The 23,338-nt window shown below is 47.8% G+C and overlaps 1 protein-coding gene across 1 annotated transcript in view; it reads left to right on the top strand.

Moving 5' to 3' along the window:
• The window catches only part of IGF1R (insulin like growth factor 1 receptor), a 309,821-nt gene that overhangs the window by 261,564 nt on the left and 24,919 nt on the right, over window positions 1-23,338 (top strand). Inside the window, exons 11-18 of the mRNA XM_043554778.1 lie at window positions 3,015-3,298; window positions 4,788-4,924; window positions 5,410-5,569; window positions 10,238-10,340; window positions 11,111-11,181; window positions 15,781-16,010; window positions 16,322-16,432; window positions 20,372-20,531. Of these exons, the coding sequence (XP_043410713.1) occupies window positions 3,015-3,298; window positions 4,788-4,924; window positions 5,410-5,569; window positions 10,238-10,340; window positions 11,111-11,181; window positions 15,781-16,010; window positions 16,322-16,432; window positions 20,372-20,531 (1,256 nt within the window). The remainder of the gene's footprint in view (window positions 1-3,014; window positions 3,299-4,787; window positions 4,925-5,409; window positions 5,570-10,237; window positions 10,341-11,110; window positions 11,182-15,780; window positions 16,011-16,321; window positions 16,433-20,371; window positions 20,532-23,338) is intronic.

Here is a 23,338-nt window from a genome sequence, read left to right as displayed (position 1 = left end):
AATTCAAAACTAAGTTTCTCCCATGCCAGATTCCCCCTGATGAATGCCTGCTCCCTGACATTCTCTCTCCTAGGACAAGTCTGACCTGCTAGTCTGTCTTCTCATAGGAGGAATATAGATACCATATTTGCTTTTGGTGAGCAGCCCCAATTTATAAGAACTTCATTTTTTTTTAATGCCTCCTACCGAGGGCATAAATCTGATGTCCACACAATTTGCAATAGAATTCGGGTAGAAGGAATAGTCTTTGTGGCAGAATGACTGAATCATCAAGGAAGGTTTTCTGTTTTAGAACTAAATTATCCAAAGATGATTTTTATTTCTTTTAATTCATTCTAAGAACAATCTTTTGGGTGGGGGGGGGGGTGGGCGCTAAAACCAGTCAAGTTAGATTTAATATGGTACATATTGTCCAGTGTGTCCCATATGGTTTGAAGTAGAATGGACAATAGAGTTTGTAAAGTGCTTTCTGGAGTCAGTATTCGGTGGTGAATGCCTGTTATTGACCACTGCCTTCATTTTTTTTTTAAGTTTATTTATTTATTTTGAGAGAGAGAGGGAACATGATCAGGGGAGGGATAGGGAGAAGGAGAGACAGAATCCCAAGCAGGCTCTGTGCCATCACCGCAGAGCCTGACTCCAGGCTTGAACCCACGAACCATGAGATCACAACCTGAGCTGAGATCAAGAGTCAGATGCTTAACCAACTGAGCCACCCAGGCTCCCCTGCCTTCATTTTTTAAATCACATAGTTGGGTTTCAGTAGCAAATGTTGGCAGGTGTTGAAGAGTGAAAGATTTTCCGAGGGAGTAGGTTACGTGATGGAGTGGGAGTGGTTTGGAAAGCGGACGGTGAGGCTGTCGTTCATACCATTTGGAAATGTGGCTGTTTACAAAGAATCATGGGCATGCCATTCTGCTTGTGCCATACCTTGTCTTCCTGATAATGTCCCATGTGGCCTCCCTTCCCCCAGTCCCTAACTTGGTGCCATTAATAAGAGCTCTGCAGTCTCCAAAAGTGTGGTGTTTAGAAATCAGCTTGACTGAACTTGATGGTGTAATCCCAGGTAAATGGGGATGGGCTGCAGGAGGGGTTTGGGCACAGGATTATTTGCAGTGGATTAAGCCCAGGCAACTTCTTTCTTACAGATGTAATTGGGTGTTGTGTTGGTTTTATGTGTTGCATTGGTTTTGAAGAGAATGTAGGACGTTAGTTCTGGTAGGTTCAAAAAAGGTCTCCCTAGTAATTAACGTAGTTTCTTGTGTCCTTCTGTTCCAGGAAGGTTGGCTGGTGTGCAGGTTGTGAGGACAGGAGATTATCCGCCTCGTTTCCTAATCTTTCCTTCCCCAGTATTATGAAAGTAAATGCAGTGGGGCCATGAATACACGGCCGGACCCCGCGGTTCTCTGCCTGGCGGAAGGAGTCTATCTGGGTTGAACAGTTCGTGTTTGGGTGGGGCCTAGTGGGTCACTGCACAAGAGTGGTGATGGCGTTTGGGCCGGGCGGACTGGGGAGCCAGAGGCCCTTTCCCCAAGCGCCCTGCTTTTCCTTTCCAAGTTTTTCACTTCATGGCGAATAAGGACCCACAGGAAGCCTGCTGAGTGGCAGTAAGAGCATGAATGGCTTCCCAGGTGCCCTGTCTCCCTGTGGGCCTTCCGCTTTCTCCCCTACATGAGAACTGGTGAGCATTCCTGTCTTCTGTTCTTTCTCCTTGCCTTGGACTCTTCCAGATGAGATTTGTTCTGTTTGCTCCCCGCCCTTTACCCGTGCACAGGATAAGTGATGCCTGCTGACAGCCTCCATATGGAACGGACAGCACCCTCTTCCCCACCGTTTCCGGTGGCTGACCTGAGGGTGGCTGTTTCTTGTCTGGGTGTTTACTCTCATGTTCTGTTGCTGTTGGTTCCTGTAAATGCTAGGAGCTTCTTTTTAAGGCTTTTTGGGGGAGGGGTGACTGGGTGGCTCAGTCAGCTAAGCGTCCCACTTCAGCTCAGGGCATAATCTTGTGGCTCGTGAGCCCCGTGTTTTGCTCTGGCTGACAGCTCAGAGCCTGGAGCCTGCCTCAGATTCTGTGTCCCCCTCTCTCTCTGCCTGACCCTCCCTCCCTCCCTCCCTCTCTCTCTTTCTCTCTCTCTCTCTCTCTTTCTCAAAAATAAACACTAAGGTTTCTTGGGAGAGCCCAAAACCATTTTTTTCATTCCACCCCCACCCTGCAACGCCAGCTGCTTGGATCGTTCGTCTGCCCTTTGGGGTGTAGACATTCTTTTCTTTTGATTTGTCTTTTGCTGTCCTGTTGCTTTGTGTAGCTGTTGTTCTAAGCCCTAGTCAAGTCCACGGCAGTGACTCTGCCCCTGTTAAAGCAGAGCCTTGGAGAGGCCATAGGAGGTCACTGCTGAGTGGGAGGCAAAACCAGGCTGGAAAGACCTCCAGGAGTGTGAGAAATAGAGACAATGGGGTCTCAGAGGAAGAGGGGGTTCAGCGGGAGCCCCAGAGGGAAGGGTCAGGGGGTCCAAGCAAGGGCTCGCTGCCTGGTATCTTTATTTCCACAGTCAAAGGGGGCCGGCGAAGCCACCACCACAGGCCTTTGAACCCCCTCTGCCCCCTCCCACCTCACCCCCTAATAAACCTTAGTGTGGCCAGCAAGTCGGTCACCGTTAATGTTTAACCATAAGGTCTGTGGACCAGGGAGCATGGACATTGTGATGAAACAGCCAGGATACTGCAGAGCCAGGAGTGGCTGAGACCTTTGTTTGCCTCTAGGTACAGTTGAGTCACTACTCTGGGAGCCAGAGGGGCAGTTTGTGTGCCGATTCTGAGGTTTGCAGAGTAGAGAAAGCAAAATAAATAACGGAGGAAATCCCCGTATTACTTGTTGGTTCTCATCCAAAGGGGCTGAATAGCTCCTTTTATCCAAAGTGAAGATTTTTCTTTTCTTTCCGGTACTCTAACCCAAGTCATAGAAAGGACCAAAGAAGCAGAAGCACTTACCAGCCAAGTTTCTCTCTTCCTGACAGACCTGAAAGGAAGCGGAGAGATGTCACACAAGTCACCAACACCACCATGTCCAGCCGAAGCAGGAACATCACGGTGGCAGACACCTATAACATCACAGACCCCGAAGAGCTCGAGACAGAATACCCTTTCTTTGAGAGCAGAGTGGATAACAAGGAGAGAACTGTGATCTCTAACCTCCGGCCTTTCACTTTGTACCGCATTGACATCCACAGCTGTAACCACGAGGCTGAGAAGCTGGGCTGCAGCGCCTCCAACTTTGTCTTTGCAAGAACCATGCCTGCAGGTACAGTGTGATCCGACTCGCCCCGCTCCTGACTCACTCACAGCCCAGTGGAGAAGCCTGTGTTTTGTGGACACAGAGTCGAACACCCTGGGCAATGACCCTTAGTCTCCATCCTGCTCATTAAAGAACGGTGGTCACGTAGGCAGCATGGTAGACCAGCAGCTCAGGGAAGGGAGTCTGTCTGCTCCTAATGACATCACCTCCATCCCAGCCTGTCTATACAAAGTACTCAGGAACAGGGAGCTCCCTTCAGGGTCAACTCTCTTTCTCTCCCTTGGTGCCTCGTGCATTCCCGCGGCCCTTTTCCCCATCTGTGCACAGGGAAATTTGAGTGGTCCCTCCTGAGTTCTGGGGTCTGGTGGAATCAGTTAACTGCCTTGACTCAGAGTGACTGTCGCTTCTCAAGGTCAACTGCTGGAGTAGCCTTTAGTCCTCCTATTTGGTCTTTGCGTTCCCCTTGGAAGTTAGAAGCTGCCTGTTACTCAGACTGCCATCCATCTTTAAGGACAGGGGGCGCCTGGATGGCTCAGTCAGTTACGCATCTGACTCTTGATTTCGGCTCAGGTCTTAATCTCATAGTTCGTGGGATTGAGCCCCGTGTCTGGCTCTGCACTGACAGCACAGAGCCTGCTTGGGATTTTCTCTTTCTGCATTTCTCTCTCAAAATAGATAAATAAGTTTCTTAAAAAAGGAGAGGTGAACTGCCCAGTTCTCTTTCCTGCCAGGTCAGCAGGTGGTAGAAGGAGCCCAGAAGTACTGGAGTCTAGCAGGGGGGCCTCCAGGGCCCAGTCCTGGGGCTCACGTGCAGCACGTCTCGAAGCAGCTGTCGCCTCCCTGGCCTCAGTTTCCCCACCCTTCCAGGAGAGCCCCAGACCAGCTCATTTCTCAGAGCCTTCGCCAGCTGTAACTTGCAGTGACTCTTGCTCACCACTCGGCTTACTGCTTTAGCAAGAGAGCAAACGCCCAGCCTTCCCTGGTGGCTGGAGGAGTTGATGGTGGCTGTGAGGGTTGGGTCCCAGCACGAGCTTCCCAGCGGCTTCCTCAACAGGCCCGGCTTGCGGGCCGTCCTTCATGCCCGCGTAAAAAAGATGCGTTTGCCGTGTGCAGACGCAGACTCGGAAGGGTCCGCATCGCGGCCTGGAGGCTTGCTGCTGCCTCCTCTGCTTGCAAGGCGCCTTTTTGATGCTGCTTCTGTTCTGCAGCATCGCATAGGTTCCTTTCTCCAGAGATAGCAGGCTTTTTTGCAGGGACGGGGAGTCTGAGGGGAGGGAAGGGACTGTGGCATCTTGAGCCCCACAGGTCATTAGATTGCTTGGGTTCCAAACCCAGTGCGACGTGTGAGCACCCAGCTTCCGAGGAACCTGTGTGGCCACCGCCCTCAGCCCTGCAGGCACAGCCTGGGGGGAGGGGATTCTTAGGTTAGCCTCCACCCCACCCCGCCAAGGGGTACCCGAATCTGACTTTCGCGCTTGTTTAAATTGTTGCGCAGAAGGAGCAGACGACATTCCTGGGCCAGTGACCTGGGAGTCAAGGCCTGAAAACTCCATATTTTTAAAGTGGCCGGAACCTGAGAATCCCAATGGACTGATTCTAATGTATGAAATAAAATATGGATCACAAATCGAGGTAAGCGTGGGGCGGTGGTCCGTACCTGGCTATGCTTCCATTCCAGTCGATGGCACAGGTCGCCTCCCGGTTAGCCGAGGACTTAACCCCATAACCCACAGAGACAAGTCAGCGAGGATTTAGGTCTTTCTGCTGCCCCTCACTCTGCCCAGAGCACTCGGAATACGCGAGGAGGTGGGCTTGTTTTCGCCCTTAAGAAACTATCCCCCTTGCAGAAAGCCATCTTCTGGCACAGAATAGATTGGTCTCAGTAACCCTTAATCTTTCTGCAGCTCTTTTTGATTACAAAGAAAGAAAGAAAGAAAAGTTCGTTTAGAACTTGGGTGTGTGTATGGTCACTGGAAGACGGCCATTCAACACTGGGTTCCTTTCCTGTTTTCGCTCATCGGGATCACTGTTGGATGGGACATGAGACACTGGGTAGCAAGAGACACCCATTTCTCACGTGCTCGTGGGGAGTTGGCACCTATGTTTTCTTCCCCCAGGATCAGCGGGAATGTGTATCCAGACAGGAGTACCGGAAGTATGGAGGCGCCAAGCTTAACCGGCTCAACCCGGGGAACTATACGGCCCGGATCCAGGCCACCTCTCTCTCTGGGAATGGGTCGTGGACGGATCCCGTGTTCTTCTACGTCCCCGCCAAAAGTAAGGCTTGTGGAGGGAGTAGCTGGGAACCCCGAAAGCAGGCTGGGCCGGGACCGGGGAAGCCTGGGCTGTCGGGCCCTCTGACTTTCTGATTCCATGTTGGAGCCGAGTTGGGCACATCTCAGAAGGGTCGTGCTTCTGCCGGCATCTCGTTTGGGAGCTCCAGCTGGGCTGCCGCCGCTGTTAAGGGTTCCTACCTCGCTTGTGGGGCAGGGAGAGGGTCAGAGCCCCTTTCCAGGGAGGCCTTTTGAGGGGGCCTTTGCTTCCAATGTGTTTAATGTCCAAAGCATTTTTACAAAGTGCTGAGTTGACCATTCTGCCCCTTGTCCAGTTAGGGCTGCTAGTTAGGGCTCAGATTCAGGGCTTCGAATCCTAAAGGGTGATAGAAATCTGGGGGCCTCCAGTCCAGCCTGTTCCAGGAGAGGAGTCCTTGTGGTAGCATCACAGGCCTTGTCCCCTTCCCTGCCTGCCAGTAAACTACAGATGCACTTTGAAAGCACAAACACATGTAGAATGTGCCCAGTGCTCGCCGGCTGGCATCCATACTGGGCCATGTTGTGATTTTATGCTCAAACCGTTGACAAGACAGAATTCTTAGAAGGCCGTTCTAGACAAGGATTTCAGATTTTAAAACTGAGTTTTGTAAAATGTGTAGGTACACCAAGGGCCCTATGGTTGGTTGGCCAAGAAAATGCAGTATTTTCTGTGGTGACATAAATATTCCTTATCATTTCCATATTGAGTTTCTCTTTCTAATTAGGAACCCAGTTTTTTTTTAAGATTATTTCATGTTCAGATACTGGGGTCAAATTTGGCATAACACTGCTCCTTACTGCCCCACATGGAAGCACAGACCCACCTTGCTTACTGGTGCTACTTTTGGGTCCAGTGGATGGTCCCCACCCCCCTGGTCCCTCCTAGTATCCACCTCTGTGCTGCCCTGATTTGCTGTCTGAGGTTTTTATTTTTATTTTTTTTTTAATTTTTTAATGTTTTATTTATTTTTGACAGAGAGAGACAGAGGGCGAGTGGAAGAGAGGCAGAGAGAGAGGGAGACACAGGATCTAAAATAGGTTCTGGGCTCTGAGCTGTCAGCACAGAGCCCCATGCGGGGCTTGAATTTATAAGCCATGAGATCATGACCTGAGCCAAAGTTGGACGCCACTCAGGCGCCCCGAGTTTTTAAGTTCTGGACTTCAGCCATTCCAGCAGTCCACCTGGTTAGTGCCTAATAGCCAAAGACAGGTATTTGAAAATCCTAATAGTACAAATATCAGAAGAAGAATGGAGTGAATAGAACTGCAGACCTCAAGGTAGCATTTTTATGAGCCTGGCCCTGTGCCTGAGTTCAAGTTTTAGGGGTAAACAGATAGCTGAGGCAGGTTACTCCATCAACTAAAGTAGTCTGAACTCCCCATGGGGTCCACTTACCCTGCTCTTACCAGTGTGCCTGTGCCACCCAGTCCAGTGCTAGAACCCTCCCCATAGTTCTGTCTAGAGTAGCATCTAGCTTCCTCTTCTCCCCTCCCCTCTCCTCATCCCTTAGGAACAAGAGCCTCAGTTTAGGGGTCGGTCGAGCATCAGGCTGCGACCTTTGAAATAGCAGCTCTGACTTACCTTCAGAGAAGGCGAGGCCCTCTGTGCCATGGCTACCCCATCTTTAACCCCGTGAGTGCTAGGTTCCCACTGGAAACCGGGAGTCCCTCTGATGGACTCTTTCCAGCAGAAGTTGACATCTACTGCAGGAAAATTAAATCTGCATGCCCGCTTTGCTGCTGGGAGGTTTGTCCTCATGTCAGACAAGACTCTCCTGTCCCAGTGCAGTGTCTCTTACTCCTGTTTAATCCTCAGAGGAGACAGAAGCTTTACAAGGCTTTCTGGCAACTGCTGTCCTTTAAGGAGCCCTTCATGTGCTTGAAAACTATTAAATTACTCTCCAGACTTTTCTTCTCCAGACTAAATAATCTCTGGTCTTTTGGCCCTTTCTTGTAGCCCCAGTCTCAGAGACCAATTTTCTACCCGTCTAATCATTTTGTTCTTCTCTGGCTGTGTTCCCATTTGTCCATGTCCCCGTTGAAATGTGGGACTCAGAAAGAACACGGTACAGCCTGACCGGTAGTATCAGTGATACAAATATAAGAAATAGTCCTCAGGAAGAAAAACTAAAACTCTACTGGCTTCCCAAAGGCAGTGATAACTTGAGAGTATTTTCAAGAATTGGAAAATGCAGGAGACTGAATCCATTTCTGAGAGCTATCTGATAAAAAATGTCTTTAATTTTTTTTTATTTTAGAGAGAGCATGAGCAGGGGGAGGGGGCAGAGAGAGAGAGAGAGAGAGAGAGAGAAAATCTTAAGTAGGCTCCATGCTCAGCGCAGAGCCCAACACCAGGCTCGATCCCATGACCTCGGGATCATGAGCTGAAATCAAGAGCCGGACACTCACCCGACTGAGCCACCCAGACGCCCCCAAAATGTCTTTAATTTTAAAAGTACAATAGCTTGGGGCTCCTGGGTGGCTCAGTCAGTTAAGCATCCAACTTTGGCTCAGGTCATGGTCTCACTGTTGTGAGTTCAAGTCCCGTGTCAGGCTCTGTGCTGACAGCTCGGAGCCTGGAGCCTGCTTCGGGTTCTGTGTCTCCCTCTCTGTCTGCCCCTCCCCTGCTCGCGTACCTCAGACTCGAACTCCTCGTGCACAAAACCAAAATCACAGCTGCTACCCTCAGAGTATCTCTCTGGCCTCTGTTCCCAAGGTCAGTGAGTGGCACCATAATCCATGCCCCACCCAAGCCTGGACCGTTACAGCCATTCCCCACCTTTTCTTTCTCCCCAGCCACCCATTTCTCATTCAGCAACCCCCACCCCCCGCCCCCTGTCATATTGATTCAGCCTCTCGTGTGCCACTGAAATCCAACCCCTGTTGCCACCACTTCAGGTGCTTGCTTTTTGGGGCAGCTCTGAGCTGTGGGTACAGGAAGCCTGTACCCTCCCAATCCCAGGACCATGGCTTACCAGCTGCCTGTGTGACCCTTGGGGAGTTCAGGTCACCTCTGGGAGTGTTCTTCTATAGAAAAAGACCAGTGGTCTCTTTGTGAGGTCTGGGCTAGATAACGCAGCACAAACCAAGGTCCCCGCCCCCTGGCCCAGCCCCTCCAGGACCCGCAGTGCCTCCTCCATGCTGCCAGCCCGCTGCAGGCTGGCCTCACGCACAGCCATCTCTCCAGACACAAATCTGATCGGTTCACTGCGGGGCCTGAGAGCTCACACCGGCTGCCTTTCATCTGCAGAATGAGGTTCAAACTGCTCAGCTTGAACAGGCCCCTTGGGAACCAGTCTCCAGTATCCTTTCCAGCCGTTCCTCTGCACTTGGAAGGCTTCCCCTGGCTCCCTTCTCGCCTCTCCCTTCCTCTCTGCATCCCTGCAGTGTGTGCAGCCCACTTTTTTCGGTTCTTGGGCTACCTGTGGACACACTCATCTCCCGCATCCAGGAGAATCTTCCAGAGTATGCGTCAGCATCCCCAGTGTCCAGCCTGGCTCCTGTCATATGAGGGCTGGTGACAGTGAGGAGCAGGTGTTTCGGTCAAGCTTGTAATTAGACCCAAACATTTGGGGAGAATTCAGAGCAATTTCGGCAAGGGGTGCCATCGAGTTAGTTGTGGTTCTCTGCACTAACAGTGAGGAGCCTGCCTGGGATTCTGTCTCTCCCTTTCTCTCTACCCCCCTCCTGCTCACACACATGCACTTTCTCTGTCTCTTTCTCTCAAAATAAATAAACATTTGAAAAAATTATCTTAGGGGAAAAAAAGGGGGCACCTGGGTGGCTCAGTTGGTTAAGCATCCGACTTCGGCTCAGGTCATGATCTTATAGTTCGTGGGTTCAAGCCCCACATCGGGCTGTGTACTGACAGCTCAGAACCTGGAGCCTGCTTCAGATTCTGTGTCTTTCTCTCTGTGCCCCTCCCCGGCTTGCGTTCTGTCTCTCTCTCTCTCTCTCTCTCTCTCAAAAATAAATAAACATTAAAAAAAATTCTTCTTAAATAAAAACAAGCATCAGTACCACTTGAGCACTATTTATGTAAAAATCTATTCATTTTATTTTAGCAAATTTATTTATATATATGTATACATTAACAGTCATTGAATTGCATACAAATATTATTTCACTCGAGCCCACCATTTGAACTGTTATTTCAGAATACACTGTACTTTTAAAAAAAAATATTTACTTATTTTTAGTAGAAAGATAGCACATGAGTGGGGGAAGGGCAGAGAGAGGGGGCAGAAGATCTGAAGCAGGCTCTGTACTGACAGCAGAGAGCCCAATGTGGAGCTCAAACTCACAAACCATGAGATCATGACCTGAGCCAAAGTCAGATGCTTAACCACTTGAGCTCAACACCCGGGTACCCCAGGAATGCACTGTACTTTAAAAATGACTATACTCCTCAGTACACACTTATTTTATCTCCACCCCCCCTCCCCCCCAGATAACTCAGGGGTTTTTGCTTGTCCTATCCAATACCATTTATCTTCAGAATTCCTAGTTTGCGATAGGGCAGTCAAGGAATTTGGGGGGATTTTTTTTTTCATATTTCCAGCTTAAAAAAAAAAAAAAAAGAGGACCAGCTTGTTCACCCAGTGATATTTTATCATTTCCCTTGTCTCGGCAGTAACATATGAAAATTTCATCCACCTGATCATCGCTCTGCCTGTTGCCGTCCTGCTGATAGTGGGGGGACTGGTTATCATGTTGTACGTCTTCCACAGAAAAAGGTGAGAGCCTCCAGGAAAAGCTCAGACACTTTTTGTGGCTGTGTGCTCTGATGATTTGAACCTGAGTTCAGGTACGCGATTTGAGGATTTTGAGGAAATACCCCATGGGTCGGGAAACCTGATTTTCCAATCACTGCTCTTCACAGGAAAAGGGAACGTTTCCTAACGAGTCAGTGACAACAGAAAATATATCTCGGGCCGGTAGGGTTTGTCCCCTTGCTGGTTGCACCCTCAGATACCGCTGCTTATGCAGAGATTTTCCAAACCCAGTGTCCCAGCCTTTTCTATCCAGTAGACCTTTCAATTTCCAATGAAGTAAAGAAACAGTTGTTTTTGGTTTTTTGTTTTTTTCTTAATTTGGGGAAGAGCGAAAGTAGGGGAGTGGCAGAGAGAGGAGGGCAGACAGAGGATCTGAAGTGGGCTCTGTGCGGACAGCGCAGAACCAGAGGCGGGGCTTGAGCTCATGAACCATGAGATCATGACCCTGAGCCAAAGTCGGACGCCCAATCGACGGAGCCACCCGGGCGCCCCAAGAAACGAATGTTTCTTACGAGGCTTTCATCCAAGACCACTGAGGAAGCCCAGAGCCCTGTTAGCAGATGTCTTTGGCCCCAGGCCAGATGGGGGAGTGTAGGTGAGGGTCTGCAGGCAGTAGGTGCCCCTTGCTCCCTTCCTCCTGATACTTAAAATGGGATAAATAAAGCTGATAGAGCAAAGATGAGATGTGTGCACGTCGGGTTTTTTTAACCTGAATTTTTTCCTTCTTACAGAAATAACAGCAGGCTGGGGAATGGAGTGCTGTATGCTTCGGTGAACCCAGAGTACTTCAGTGCCGCAGATGGTAAGCAGCTAAGCTCCAGGCGCTGCCTGGACCCAGTCAGGTCCCAGACTGGGGAGCTTTCAGGAGTGCGGCTAATTTAGGGAGAAGAGGTTTGCGTTATTTGACGTAACTTTGGCTTCAAATATGTCATCGTTAACACTTTCTTTAAATTTTTATTATTTTTTTTAAGTTAATTTATTTTGAGAGAGAGAGAGAAAGAGCGAGTAGGGGAGGGGCAGAGGGAGGGGGAGAGAGAGAGAGAATGCCAAGCAGGCTCTGAGCTGTCAGCGCAGAGCTCATCACGGGGCTTGAACTCACAAACCGTGAGATCGTGACCTGAGCCAAAGTCAGACGCTTGCTGGACTGAGTCACCCAGGTGCCCCCGCCCCCTTTCTCTTTTAAATCAAAGTTTTTAGCAGTTCACTGAATATGTCGAAAATTCTGGGACTGTATGGAATGCCCCCAAAGAAAAACAGTCTTCAGAGACAACTGGTCAGCACAGTTGTCAGTTTACTTAATTGCCTGAGATTTTATGCTAGGATGACAAAAGTTGTTTAATTGTTGACATCTAGTCAGAGGATACGCTGCAGCTGACCAAATAGTTCCTTTAAACTTGTTTCAGCCTGAGTTTCGTATCGCTATGATGGTCTTTGATCACTCATGGCTTCTCTGCATTTTTCTGTCTTGGAGTTTTTCTGCTCATTCCCTCCTGACCGGGCTCCTATGACTTATACCCTCACGGCCCATTCACATACCCTTGGGTAATAACTCATGAGGTCCATTTAGTTAAGTGACTGAGGTCTGACTTGGCAGTTGGGTTCTATTCAATGGTTATTTCGTTTTTTCCTTATTTACTGTCTCTTCTCCCTATTGTGCTTGAATCCAAACCTTTATAAGTAAGTCCAGGCCGGGCACTGGTCCTGGGGTCTAGTGATACTGGCACTTGCCGGGGGCTTTTACGAACACTGTTCCCTTTGATCCCTGTGTCCCGGTAAGGTGGCTTTTCTAATGCCCGCCTGTCTGTAGGTGAGGCAATGAGGTTCAGAGGACACATGTGCATACTAGGTGGTTGAGAAGTCAGGATGACATGGTCTCTGGCATCTTGTCGACTGCAGGGAAGCTGACCCACAGGAGGAGCTGGCTTGGGTCCACCAGATGAACGAATGAGTACATGAACTCAGGGAGGTGTGTTTAGAAACTGTGTGTGCCTCCTTCTTGCTTCAGGTGAAGTGAAAGTTGGTGTGCAGGACGTGTGAAATGGAGTTGTGATTATTCTGATCGATTACCCTGAGTAAATGGAAAACATAAGAAAACACACTGACGCTTTAAAAGCACTATATAAATGTGTAAAGTTTTGTTTTGATTTCTCTAATAATTTCTAATCCAGTTCTGTTTACAGCAAAGCCGATCAAAAGCAGCCTCCCCTGAATGGGAATCAAGTGCAGAATAAGGACATTCTTCCTGATTCTATAGAAGTCTCACCAAGTTGTATTTTTTAATGTCTTTATTTTATTTTTATTTTGAGAAAGAACGGGCAGGGGAGGGGCAGAGAGAGAGAGAGGGAGAGAGAATCTCAAGCAGGCTCCACACTGTCAGCACAGAGCCTGATGCAGGGCTTGACCCCGTGAACTGTGAGATCGTGACCTGAGCCGAAATCAAGAGTGGGACGCCTAAACAACTAAGCCAGCCAGGTGCCCCACAAAGCTGTATTTTTAATAGGCATGTAGGTATGTGTGTACATATACATACACACGTACACACACACATATTTCTATACTCCTTTGATGTATGTATGTATATAAGACATAGAGAGCATTCTGGAAGGATACACACCAAATTTAAAATAGTAGTTACTTGTGGAAAGTATCTTTTTCTTTATTAAAAAAAAAAAAAAGCAAAAAGATTTTTATGCATTGCTTATATAATTAATAGCTTTTTTTTTTTAAGTCAGATAAGGTAAGGAGTCATCACACACTTAATGGAATTTATTAGGAAATGCAAGGCCACTTTCCTTCTCTGTAGAGGTGGAATAAGGCTATTCCAGAGAATTTGCTCTGCTTTGAAATAAAGCACAGAAGACTGGCATTTTGTCGTTTTGACTATGAAGTGTCCAGGAAGCTTAGAAAGAGCATTAGTACAATAATATCAGACTCTAATGGTGATTTGAATGCAAATTTTATATCTTTCCAGAACTACTTTCATAATATGCCTTGATTCGCCTTTAAAAATAAAATAAAAACCCAACGCATTGTCACGCAGGCCAACAACAGGTAGGAACACGGTCACCTCATTTGAACTTAATTTATTCGGCCATTTGACAAGCACCTTATAGTTAGTCTCCTCGAGGGGCGACAAAATGACATTGCAGTTCGAAAATGCTTTAAAACACTTCTTTCTCCAGAAGCTATTCTGCACGTCACCATTCTCCAGAATATACCAAAAATCCCCGCTAGGGAAGTGCTGATAACATTGTGCACATAACCCGTTGCCGGCTGGCGGGGCTCAGGACCTGCTGGCTCGAGTCAGAGCTGCTGGGTTGAATTTAGAGAAAGAGATTGCAAGTATTGACTTCAGGGACCTCCCAAGGAAGGAATGGGATTGGTTTTAACTCCGTGTTTTATGGTGTGCTACAGAGTTAATTCTGATTAAAAGCAAGCCCGGATTTTCAGAGATAAACGGATACAGGCGGTTTCTCTATACTTTCTGAGGGGTATCGTGAAGAGTCTTATCTACTGGCTTGTCTTGCATACTTACTCTCCTAAGCAAGCCTCAGCCTCTTCTTAGGGGCCGTATGACATCTAAGCCACATAGAAGGTAGACTCCCGTTTACGAAATTCCTAAACTACATATGTAATGGGAAATACAAAAGTGCGTATGAGAGAAAATTCTAGATTGATGAACATAGGCCATATTGGACAGTGGCGTAAGTTGGTGGGATCTCCTGGGCCTAATTTATAGACGTCTTTCCTTCCAGACATGAAAGTACAGGAGACCCAGTGGTGTTGGAATCCAGCTGCCAGCCACTGCTCCCACATCCAGCCGTAAGCGCAAGGTTAACGTCCAAAAGCATACAAGCAAACACAGATGCCATCGCAGCTCCCCAGTCCTGCATTTCTGAGCCGGGACCCCTTCCTGGTATACAGTGGAGCCTGCTGGGAATCCCCCTCTCCGGCAAGGACAGAAGCACACACAGCATTAGAAGGATGTCCTTATAACTGAAATTTCTTAGGGAGCTCATGGAACAGGTTGCGGTTGTTTTTTGTTTTTTTGTTTTTTTTTTTAATTTTTTTTTCAACGTTTATTTATTTTTGGGACAGAGAGAGAGCATGAACGGGGGAGGGGCAGAGAGAAAGGGAGACACAGAATCAGAAACAGGCTCCAGGCTCTGAGCCATCAGCCCTGAGCCTGACGCGGGGCTCGAACTCACGGACTGCGAGATCATGACCTGGCTGAAGTCGGCCGCTTAACCGACTGCGCCACCCAGGCGCCCCTGTTTTTTTCTTTTTCTTTTTCATTCTGCCCATCTGAGTTGTGGGATGGATCCTCTGTATTGTTTTCTTTTCTTTCTTACCTCCCTTCTCCCTTTTCCTCTTTGTTTCTCCTTCCTGCCTGCCTGGAATTACTTCTTTGTTTTCTTAAACCAGATTGACTGAAAGCCTTGGCTGGAGAAGTCATGTTCAGGCTCTGTCTTACCATGTCCCACCTCCCAGCCCCTCAACCCAGTTGTGGGCGGTCCCTGAGTTCATGGAGCTCAGGCCAGGGCCCTGGGGAGACCCCTGTGCTCACCAGCTGTCCCTCCACCTTGCTCACCACTGATGGTCCTTGGTGCCAGAGTTCAGCAGCTTCTGTTCCTGTATAGACACCCCAGGGGCTTCGCTGAGGCTGGAGACACTTGTCTAAACTAGAATAGTGATAGTGCTACCAATAGAAATAGAAGGCCAGTCCCATATGTAACCATAAGTTTTTCTAATAACCACGTTTAAAAAAGTATAAAAGAAACAGGTGAGGGGCACCTGCCGTGGCTCAGTCAATTGAAATCCCACTTCACTTAGGTCACGATCTCACAATCCGTGAGTTCAAGCCCCACATCAGGCTCACTGCTGTCAGTGAAGAGCCCACTTCAGATCCTCTGTCCTCCCCTCTCTCTCTGCCCCTTCCCCACTCATGCTCTCTCTCTCTCTATAACATGAAAAAACATTAAAAAAAGAAGTGAAAAAGTGTTCATGATACACGTTATTTAACCCGGTATGTCCAAAGTATTATCAATTTAAATAGGTAGTCAGTCTAAAAACTATTGAAATATTTGCGTGAGTTTTTTTTCATACTAAGTCTTTGAAGCCTGTTGTGAATTCTATACTTAGCGCATCTCAAATTGGATTCCTTTGTGGTTCTTGTGTGCTGTTAGGATCCTAAAATTATCTCAGAATCCTTGAAGACTTGAAATACCAGTGTGTGACCGTATAGCTGTCTTGCAGAAATTTCAGGACAAGCAGTGTCACTGTTTCCTGATGTTCTCTGTGGACTTCAGGAAGTGGCATCTTATATTCTGGTTTCCCCCAAAAGCATCTTCTGCCCAGGGGCTCCCTGCCTTACCTGTTTCGGTTCTGGTTTCTTCTCCAGTGTATGTACCTGATGAGTGGGAGGTTGCTCGGGAGAAAATCACCATGAGCCGAGAGCTGGGGCAGGGCTCGTTTGGGATGGTCTACGAAGGAGTTGCCAAAGGCGTGGTTAAAGATGAGCCTGAAACCAGGGTGGCCATCAAAACGGTGAACGAGGCCGCGAGCATGCGTGAAAGGATTGAATTTCTCAACGAGGCTTCAGTGATGAAGGAGTTCAATTGTCACCATGTGGTAAGAGAATGCCCTAAGAAGCCAGAAACTGACGCAGGGAGAACACCTCAGTGGGGCCCCCCAGAGTGTCAGTGGCATCACTTGGGGGTTTGGTGTCTTACCCCGCCTTCCAGAGTTCCCCATCACCTCACTGTTGGCCCTTAGACACCTGTGCACTAGCGGCTCTGGCTGTGGTGTAGACCCCGGCCAGTGGGGGCCCTGTGGCCCGCACGTCTGGGCTCTGCAGGTCACAGACTGTTCTAGCAGCCTGGATGGGGACTGTCACGGGCAACCCTCACCCTCTGAGTCCTTCTCTCTGTCATTCCTCCCAGGTGCGGTTGCTGGGCGTGGTGTCCCAGGGCCAGCCGACGCTGGTCATCATGGAACTGATGACGCGGGGTGATCTCAAAAGTTATCTCAGGTCTCTGAGGCCAGAAATAGAGGTCAGTTTTGGTTTTCACGGACTTCATACGTTACCTGTTCTTTCTTTAGCACCTTCCCACCACACCCCCCCCCCCAGAAGATATTGTGTGTTTATTTTTTTTATTTTTAAAAATTTTTTTTGAGTGTGAGCGGGGGAGGGGCAGAGAGAAGGGGAGACACAGAACGGGAAGCAGGCTTCTGGCTCCAAGCTGTCAGCACAGAGCCCGACCCGGGGTCAAACTCGCAAACCGTGAGATCATGACCTGAGCCGAAGTCAGATACCCAACCAACGGAGCCACCAGGCACCCCTGTGTCTTTAAACCTGCTTACTTTTCAACATTGAATGTTTCTTGCTGCATGCTTGGTTACAGGTCCTTTGTATGAAAGATGTCCCCGACTAGAGAGAGACCTCGAGCTTTTGTGGGAGCCCCTTGCCATTTCTCAGATACCCTTCTGCTTAACCCCTCTGTGCTCCTGTTCTGCATTCCGCCCCCCTCTAGTTCCCTCCTCCGCCGCAGGTGCTCCCTGACTTCTCCCTGCTTCTGCACAGCTTCCTCCCTGAAGCCTTCCCTGCTCCCCTGCCCGGAAGGCAGGAACCCTCCATGACTGCTCCCCTAGCACCAACTCTCTCTTCTATGGTCCTCCGAGCGGATTCCCCTTCCACCCCATCGTGTTCAGCTTTTCCTCCCAGGCTCCGAGCGCTGCCAGTTCAGGGTCCATGTTTGTGGCAGGCAGTCTTTCAGTAAACGCCTGTCAGAGTTCAATGTTAGGTTGACGTGATTCTTGTTGCTGGTGTGGTTTCCCACCCGGCTCTGTACACATAGATGCCCCCTTATTCACAAGCCCCCTCCCCACACACGTCCCTTCCCCCAGGCTGTCAACAGTCTGAGCCTTTGAGACCGGGAGGCCCTGTTTTCTCGAACTCTGCATCCACATGTCAGGCTTGATCCTGAGGCAGAATGATAATCGCCTCAGCTGCACAGTGTCTGCTTAGTCTAGTAAAAAAGACCAATTTGTGTTATGAGCTTCAACTTGTAAACCTGCTGAAGTCCTCTGCAATTTTTCATTAGTCACTGTGGTGTCTCCCCGTCTGTGGCATGAACCCACAAGGCAGCTTTTTAGCATATGGAAGCATGACTCCAAGTGAGTCACTCTAAGAATAAACTCGTAGATAAATACTTACAAATAATACCAGCAACATCTGCCTTTCATTCGGCCCCCTCGGTGGGTCTGAAGGCCTCACTTTCACCCTGACTTTGCTCTGTGGTGAGCAGGCTTTGCATCTGCTTGTATTCCCAGAATACTTCCCTTTTGAATCTCTACAGCCTTTCCCTGTTTGAGCCTAATCTTTGGTTTTCTTTTCATCTACAACTTAATTATCTCCCAAGTAGTTGTTCCTTAAATTTTAGTTCTGAGCACCTGTTTGCACGTGGCTTCCTCCATTCACAGCAGATGATTGTCCTTGTGGTTCTCTGAGGGTCACGAGGCCAAGTGTGGCCCGAGGCCCTGAGCAGGATGATTTACAACACACACCCACCCTCTGCTCTACAGTGTGGCTCCCCAGGTCCCCTGGATCGTAAACTGCCTCACTTCTGTAATACACAAGCCAGCATGAGGGAGAAAAGCTTCATCAGATAGGTGGCCCAAGACACGGCAGCGTATTTCTTATCAGATTCATGCAGACATCTGAAAAGTATGAAACGCTCCTTCCCTGCGTCCCCGATTTCAGGCACAGAATAAACGTTTGGAAACACGTAGTCTCCGTCCCGGCTTTGCTGCAAGCTGTCTGCCGTCCTCAGGCAGCTGCTTCGGGCCTCCGCACCTCAGTGTCCTCGTGTGTAAAATAAGATGGTTGGACAAGAAGGTTTCTGAAAGTCCCTTTTCCAGATCTCAAATTCACTTTTAGATGTGTCAGATTTAAACTTGTTCTTTCTAACTCAGGTCAAGGATAAAAATATGTATGCTTGTCCTGCAGATTCATTATACTCTATTTGGCATCTTCTCCCCAAGTTAAGATTTGCTCATTTACTTTGCTAAATGTGGGTGTTTGTGTATACATGCCTTCAGTAGCTCGAAGCAGATTAAAGATTTCCGCTCTCTGAAACGCCTGAAAGAATGGCAGTGTGGCACCATGAACTGATCAAATGTCAGCCCTCTCTTCCAATATGTATAATCAGATTCCTTTTATTGATTCTATCCTTCATGTTAACTATGAATGACCACTTCTTTTTTCTTAAAAATTTTAATGTGTATTTTTGAGGGAGAGAGAGAGACAGGGTGCAAGCAGGGGAGGGGCAGAGAGAGAGAGGGAGACACAGAATCCAAAGCAGGCTCCAGGCTCTGAGCTGTCAGCACACAGCCCGATGTGGGGCTCAAAGTCACGAACCGTGAGATCATGACCTGAACTGAAGTCAGACGCTTCACTGGCTGAACCACCCAGGCGCCCATAAATGACCACTTCCAGTAAACACATACACTTAATACTCCACAGCTTAAGTATTATGAGCATCAACTTAACAGTTCACCTGCAGATTTCCTAGCATACCATGCATATCTAAAGCCCCAGAAAGCTTAAAAGGCAACGGTGGGTCCTGAGACAGAAAAGCTTGTCTAAAGGAGACTCCCATGTAAAAAGAAAGTGCTGGTTTGGGCTTACCCTTGGGGACATCATGTCACTTCCCCCAGGAAACTCCGCGATAAGTATTTTAAACCACCAGGGACTGTCTTGATAGTCTCTTCAGAATGTAAACATACGTCATGTGTAGGGAACTAACCCACAAGTGCTTTGGAGGGTTGTTATACTGCTTCTAGAAGGCAGCTTTCAGCAGAAACCAGCACATCACTGGGCATAGCCAACATCCACTGAGCACAGACCCTGGCCAGGCACTGGCAGGCACTTCCCATGTGTGGTCCCAGCTCATGCTTCCGGCAGTGACCCCACCCAGGCATGCTCTTCCCCTGGCACCCAGGGTTTGAGCCGGGAAGGTGGCGCTTTGGGACCTGTCAGAGTAATGTGGCTTTGCAGTGTTGTAACAGATGCTCTGTAGTCCGGGAAACTGAGGTAAACTCTATCGCACAGCACAAGCAAGAGGTGGTTAGTATCTAAACTGTGGCGGGCTGATTTGCTCTGTATTTTTTTTTTTAGGATGGAGAGATTTTGGCACATGTTTTATATAAGCTTTTTTCTAAATGGATTTTTTATTATTCTGAGGTATTTTTCTTTAATTCCAAAGCCCTCCTCTACAAAGAGGAAATGCTTATCAAGTTACGTGTCCCTGTCTTACATTGATCCCCCTCCAGAATATGCTTCATCTGGACTTAAATTAATTGGCGAGTGCCTGTTTTCCTTGGTGCCCACAGAAAACAACAACCCAAGGAGTGCCACGTTGTGAAGTGAAAACGTTAGCCCTGATACTTTTGTACTTTAGATGAAAGTTAAAGAGAAAGAAAGAGATCAGATACTTGATAACAATGCTCACATGGGAAATAAAGCATACGGGGTCCATTTGGGAAACACATTTACTTATTTCCACACAGCCTTTGTAATATTCTCTCGCTCCTTTCACCTGCACTTTGATTATAGACAGAAAAGGAACATATAAACTAATAAAAACTTGAGTAATCAAGAAATCTTAATATCTGAAATTGTTAGTTTCACTTTAAATAATTTTTGCCCTACCCAAAATAGAAAATGCTGGTCCCAAGTTGTGCTAATTAGCGTTTCTCTCTGCAACTCTGTGTGATGTGGTCAGCGGGCAAGCGCATGACTTTACCACGAAGCAGATGCTATGGTCTCCATAATAATATGTTCCTTCTGAGCAAGTCCTGTTTCTTAGCAGACTGACCTGTGGTGCTCAGATTGAACAACGATGGATTTGCACACCCTGGAAGAATTAGGGTGGGGGATATTCCTAAATTCTCACGTGAAATTTTTTTTTTTTTTTTTTTATCTCCAACAGAATAATCCAGTCCTAGCACCTCCAAGCCTAAGCAAGATGATCCAGATGGCTGGAGAGATTGCAGACGGCATGGCATACCTCAACGCCAACAAGTTTGTCCACAGGGACCTTGCTGCCCGGAACTGCATGGTGGCTGAAGATTTCACGGTCAAAATCGGAGGTGTGTTCTTAGCTTCCCAGGTCTGAGCAGGAGCTAAACTCACACAAATTTCAGAGACCGAGCTGGCATTCACCCACCTGTGAAGAGGTTTTCCAGTGCATCCCATGAGTACAGAGTCTTGTACTTGGGAATAACTTGGTTGTCTCCAAGTGATAGTCAATCACAAACCTGACTGGGCTGGCTCAAATCCCTATAGCACATGTGGGCACAGCAGAACAGGCAGTGGACAAGGATGAGCTGAGGCCATGGTCTCTGAGGTAGCCTCTCCTGGCGTTTGGAGCATTTTTTGGCAGAAGAGTTCTAAGCGTTGGTTACAGAAATAATTGAGGCAATGTCCTCAGGTGATTTTGACTTGGGAGTAAAAGTTGCCATATAAACTACCAACATTTCCTCCAATGTTTCTGGCTTGAAAGGAGTTTTGCCCTCTCAGCGGTCCATGGAGGTTTCTAAGATGTGAGGCCCCCAACAGTGAAGTCCCTGCATAGAGCAGTAACAGTGACAGGGAGGTGCAATCACTCAGGTGAGGGAAGATCACTGCTTATTGGGGTTCACACCCAAGTTGGTCAACCTCTAAGCTCTCGACCTGTGTATTATAACGCTTAGCTGATCAACCTGCTGGTTAGACCCCTTGTTGCCACCACCCACTGAAGCACCAAAAAAGGGGGGGTTGGGTTGCATTTCTGGTGCTGGTTAGAAATTCATTTTAGCCTTTAGGTTTGGGTTTTGCTTTGATCTCTTAATCCTGATAAAAACACTTATAACCTCAGGGCTACTCAGGAAAGCTACCTACTTTTACCAGAACCCTTACCTTCCCATTATGAGATGACGATGGCTCAGAAAAACATCAAGTATTTATTCTGAGAAACTGCAGAGGACACTTTACATCCAAAATCCATTTAAAATTAACCTCCTTGGGGCACCTGGGTGGTGCAGTCGGTTAAGCGTCCGACTTCAGCCAGGTCACGATCTCGTGGTCTGTGAGTTCGAGCCCCGCATCGGGCTCTGGGCTGATGGCTCGGAGCCTGGAGCCTGTTTCCGATTCTGTGTCTCCCTCTCTCTCTGCCCCTCCCCCGTTCATGCTCTGTCTCTCTCTGTCCCAAAAATAAATAAACGTTGGAAAAAAAATTAAAAAAAAATAAAATTAACCTCCTTGATGTAGCTGACTTTGCTAACACATAGAAACAGACACACAGAGTTAGACAAAATGAGGGGACAGAGGACTATGTCCCAATTGAAAAACTAGCACAAAATCACAGCAAAAGAGCTGAACCAACCAGAGGCAATATGCCTGATAGAGAAATCAAAGTAATGGTCGTAAAGATACTCACGGGACTTGAGAAAAGAGTAGAGGATCTCACCGAGACCTTCAACAAAGAGACAGAAAATATGCCAAAGAACCAATCAGACAGAGATGAAGAACTTAGTAACCAAAATTAAAGATACACTAGAGGGAATCGGTAGAAGAGGAAGCAGAAGAACTGATCCCTGAACTGGAGAGGGAGTAATGGAAAGCAACCAAACAGAACAGGAAAAAGATAAAAGAATTATAAAAGAAGGATAGGTTAAGGGAACTCAGCAACACCATCAAGCATAATAGCATTCACATTATAGAGATCCCAGAAGGAGAAGAGAGAGAAAATTTATTTGAGGAAATAATAGCTGGAAACTTCCCTAATCTGTAGAAGGAAATAGACTCAGGAAGCAGTGAGAGCCCCCAATAAAATCAACCAAGGAGGTCCACACCAAGAGACATAATAATTAAAATGGCAAAAGGTAGTGATAAAGTTTTAAAAGCAGCAAGAGAAAAGAAAACAATTACATACAAGGGAAACCCCATAAGACTATAAGCTGATTTTTCAGCAGAAACTTTATAGGCCAGAAGGGAGTGGAATGATATATTCAAAGTACTGAAAAAAAAATAAAGTAAAATAAATTTAACCTTTTTCTAGCTCTTGAACTATCTGTTATGGAAATGCTCATCTTTCTTTAGCAGTATATTTTTTCTTTAGCTATGATTTTGAATGAAATATTTCGATCCTTTAGTTGTGAATGAGGAGTATCCCCTCTAGAATAGTTATCCAATTAGGGGTTAGTGTCTTTATTTTTCATTTGGAGGAAACAGAGATGATGAATGGAGCCATATCATAGAGCCATATCATCAGAACTACTCATTCATGAGCTATCAGTATGTCCCTGGATTTGGCCCTTTGAGGCATCCACACGTCTGGTGCCCCTTGAATCCCAGGAGGCTGACAGGCTCCAGGGTTTCTAGGAAACAGCCTCTCTTGCCGCTGTCTGGGCTTTCTTTGTGCTCCCTGCTCCCTTCCCCTTCCCTTTTCGTTCCTTCCCCTTTTCCATGAAGACTCAGATTATTCCCATGGAGATGCCAGGCAGCCCTCCTTCCCCAGCGCTACAGAACCGGGAAGCCCTGAGCTTAAATCCTGGTTCTGCCGCTAGCAGGTGAGACTTGGGACTAGTGCCTTAAGTTCTGAGCCTCAGTTTCTTTCCCTCGGAAATGGGGATGCTGATAGAGCAGACCCACGAGATGGTGGGCAGGACTGGGCACGGGACAGCTCCAAGCACACACCTGGCACAGGACAGGTCCCCAGTAGATGTCAGTTCCTGGGGCCATCAGCGTCCTGCTTCCCACACCCGCTTCCTGGCACACGCAGGAGCTCAGCTCATGCTACCTGCTTTCCGGTTTCACATCACGGTAGGAGAGCTCTTGTCGGGCCACTTGCCATTTGAAGTCCAAATCAGCAAGGACCATATTTGCCATTTAACCCAGTGGCACATTTACAGTGACA

The sequence above is a fragment of the Prionailurus bengalensis genome, chromosome B3 (assembly GCF_016509475.1).
Source record: "Prionailurus bengalensis isolate Pbe53 chromosome B3, Fcat_Pben_1.1_paternal_pri, whole genome shotgun sequence".
NCBI lineage: Eukaryota > Metazoa > Chordata > Mammalia > Carnivora > Felidae > Prionailurus > Prionailurus bengalensis.
The sequence above is the reverse complement of the archived record's forward strand: the minus strand, read 5'-3'. Positions and strand labels throughout refer to the sequence as shown.